At 56.1% G+C, this 3,359-nt stretch overlaps 1 protein-coding gene across 1 annotated transcript in view; it reads left to right on the top strand.

The window, feature by feature from the left end:
- The window catches only part of P3H1 (prolyl 3-hydroxylase 1), a 19,003-nt gene that overhangs the window by 10,927 nt on the left and 4,717 nt on the right, over nucleotides 1-3,359 (top strand). The window contains 5 exon segments of the mRNA XM_019512028.1: nucleotides 252-373; nucleotides 484-611; nucleotides 1,352-1,447; nucleotides 1,878-2,028; nucleotides 3,109-3,226. Of these exon segments, the coding sequence (XP_019367573.1) occupies nucleotides 252-373; nucleotides 484-611; nucleotides 1,352-1,447; nucleotides 1,878-2,028; nucleotides 3,109-3,226 (615 nt within the window).

Genomic DNA, 3,359 nt, shown 5'->3' with positions numbered 1-3,359 from the left:
AAATGTTTCCACCTTACCTGTTTTGTTTTGTTTTTGCTGTTTTGACCTCAAAACGGGTCAAAACAGCATTGAAACAAAACTGGTGATGAAATTTTGTGCAACCCTACTGTGCGTGTCACTGCCCCCTCTATGGAGACCTCAAAGTTGCCCCCCACAGTCTCCCTGCAGGTCTTTCAATCTGGCCCCCGCCGCCAAGGCAGGTTGGGGCAGTGGAGCCCTGGGGCTGCTCCTGAAGGCCTCTCTGTTTGCAGGGTGGAGCGTGAGACAGCAGCACGAATCTCTGAAGAGATTGGCAACTTGATGAAGGAGATAGAGACGCTGGTGGAGGAGAAGACCAAAGAGTCTGTGGACATGAACAAGTTAATTCGGGAAGGTGAGAGGAGCCAGAGGGCAGTGGGCGAGGAGGGACTGACGCACCCTCTTCTGCCCTTGGTCCCACCAACCCCGCCAGGTGCTCCCCTGACCTGTGCATTGGCTCTGCAGGTGGGCCACTGCTGTATGATGGGGTCAGCATCACCATGAACTCCAGGATGTTGAATGGCTCCCAGCGCGTGGTGGTGGACGGAGTTATTTCTGATGAGGAGTGTCGGGAACTGCAGAGGCTCACCAATGTGAGTGGCTAGTTGCTACCCGCAGCACCCAGGAAATGCAGGGCTGGGGAGGAACAGGCTGGCTGGGAGACGCAGAGAACCTGGGTAGGGAAATCCTGAGGAAGTGAGGTGTGTGGGTCCAGGTGGACACCAAAGCCAGGCAGGAAGGAGGGGAGGATTGACTGGGTGTAGCTGGGAGAGGGAGATGAGGGAGGAGTGCCACTTAAAAATACCTGAGCAAACTCTTTAGAGAGACAGTCAATCCACTGCCATTCTTAAGGTGTGAAACTGAGTCCTTTGTCTCCCACCCCAACTCCCCTCCCCAACTGGCAGTGCAGACACCCAGCGCACCCACTGCTGCATACAAGGGACATCGCTTTGTCTGACTTGCAAGACAACGACTGTAGCTGTAACATGTCCAGCCTGCTACTGGAAAGGAAGGGGTGCGGGGTCTGGTTTGGAAGGCAGGATGGAGGTCACTGAGGGCCTGTGCTGGGTGGAGAGGGGCCAGGCTGAATTCCTCACCTTGGAGTCTGATGCTTGTAGCTGGGACTGGAGTTTCTAGCAGGGCTGGTTCCCAGCACCATGAATCCTGGTGTCTATTCCTGGCATTGCTTTTTTGAGGAGTTCCTACCTACTGTGCTTGTGTGGGGTCCCCAGATGCTCTGCTTGGTCTCCTTGGTCTCACCAGGGTCTGCCTGGTCCCTTCTCTTGGGCAGGCAGCGGCACAGATGTCTCACCTCTGACTCTGGGTTTTGCAGGCAGCTGCCTCTGCTGGGGATGGCTATCGTGGGAAAACATCCCCTCATACTCCCAGCGAGACCTTCTACGGCGTGACCGTCTATAAAGCCCTCAGGGTAGGACTGCTGTTGTGGCAGATTTGGGGATGGGGTGAACCCCAGGTGCGAGTGGGCAGAAGAGTGAGACTAGAGCTGGGTGGGGCTGGGGTTTGGGCCATCGAGGAACGAGGTCTTGGCAGACCTCACACCCACCTGTTCTTGCCTGGAGGCATGAACAGGACTGGCTACCCATGACAAAGCTGATTCAGAAAATGGCCAAGCCGTAGAGTAACCCCTGAGTGAGTGCAAAGAAACCCCATGCCAGCCAGAGAGGGCCGAGGGGGTGGGCCCCAGTCTTCATATCCCAGCCTTGGGCAAAGGGCACCATCTCTTGAACACTGCCATTCCCATAGAGCAGCTGGAAGCACAGCTCAGGGTAACGGCCAGGGGAGAAGCCTGGCCGCCCAGCAACGGCAGCCCTCATGAACATGCTCTCTGTCTACCGCAGCTGGGCCAGGAGCACAAAGTCCCTGTGCAGAGTGCCTGGCTCTACTACAACGTGACGGAGAAGGTGCGGCGCCTGATGGAGTCCTACTTCCGCCTGGACACACCGCTCTACTTCTCCTATTCGCACCTGGTGTGCCGCACAGCCATTGAAGGTGAATGCAGGTGCTGGGGCCTCACCCGGCCTCAGTGGGACCCAGGCCTTGTGCTTTCCCTTTCCTGGTTTTCACTGGTGGTGCTGCCCTCAGTGGCCTTCAGGCTCTGGGACAGATGCTGAGGGCTCCTTCTCACTCCTTCCTGGAGCTCAGAGGTCCATGTGTGGCTCAGCCCTGTGCTTATTAACGTGCCTGCCCCAAAGCTTGGGGGCTTCAGGGGACACTTACCTGCAGGGCCCCCTGAAATTACTGGAGATTTAGGTGGTATATGCCTGCCTTTTATTGGGGGATGATCTTGAGGTTCATCTCACAGGATCCTTTCTTGGCTTTCCCGGAATCCTTCCCCCATCCCAGACTCAGAACAGCGATCCAGCCAGTATCTGGACCAAGACTGTGTTTGATCATCTTGTCCCTTCTGGACACTCCCCACCTTGGAGATCTTCCCTCCTCCCAGATACCAAGTAAAGATGGGTTCCACCAGTACCTCCTGGGGCAGTGAGTGTCCATGAGCGTGTAAAAGAGTTGGGCATCCTGACTACCTGAATTTCAAGGCCAGCAGTGCCCACGGATTCAGATGCTCACTAGCTAGAAGGGACCACTGGGACCCTCTAGCCTCACCTCCCTCATGACACAGGCCAAGCACTGCGCTAAGCATGTTGTTGCTGCTCAGTCTTGTTCCCTGCCCTGGGTGCCTTGGCCTGCCATCCCAGGCTCTGCCCCATGTCTGTCCACACCCTCAGAAGTGCTGGGTAAAGCAGAGAAGTTCAATGCCCGTCTCAGAATGAGTAGGGAAATAACTGATGTCCCACCAGAAATAGAGAAGGGTTAGGGCACCTTGCAGGTGTAAGTCAAACCAGGCAACAGGATAACAGAGTTCTCCCACTGCATTGCAGCCTCCTTGGGGACAGCCCCAAATCCTCAAGTCAGAGCGCTGGTATGGGGATAGGCTCTTTGTGTTGTGGGTTGGGGTCTTGCTGCGGGTTTCCTTGGGCTTAGTGCTTGGTAAGTGGTATGGATAGCCGAGTCCTGCCCTTTGAGATGACAGTAGCCAGTCTGATCAGCCAGGCTGTCTTCTCTTAGATAAGCAAGAAGACCGGACAGACAACAGCCACGATGTGCATGTGGATAACTGCATCCTCAATGCAGAGGCCATGGTGTGTGTCAAGGAGCCCCCAGCATACACGTTCCGGGACTACAGGTGAGGGCCATGGGCACAGCGCTGGGCTCCAGGCACTCCTGCCGCTGCTGCTGGCCTGAGGGTGTCGCACACTTGACTGGTTCCCCCTTGGTCATAGAATCATAGAAGTCGGGTCGGGAGGGACCTTGTAGAT

This window comes from Gavialis gangeticus, unplaced genomic scaffold (genome assembly GCF_001723915.1).
Source record: "Gavialis gangeticus isolate Ggan-Ray unplaced genomic scaffold, GavGan_comp1, whole genome shotgun sequence".
NCBI lineage: Eukaryota > Metazoa > Chordata > Crocodylia > Gavialidae > Gavialis > Gavialis gangeticus.
Note: the sequence above shows the minus strand (reverse complement) of the source record. Positions and strands in the feature narration are given on the sequence as shown.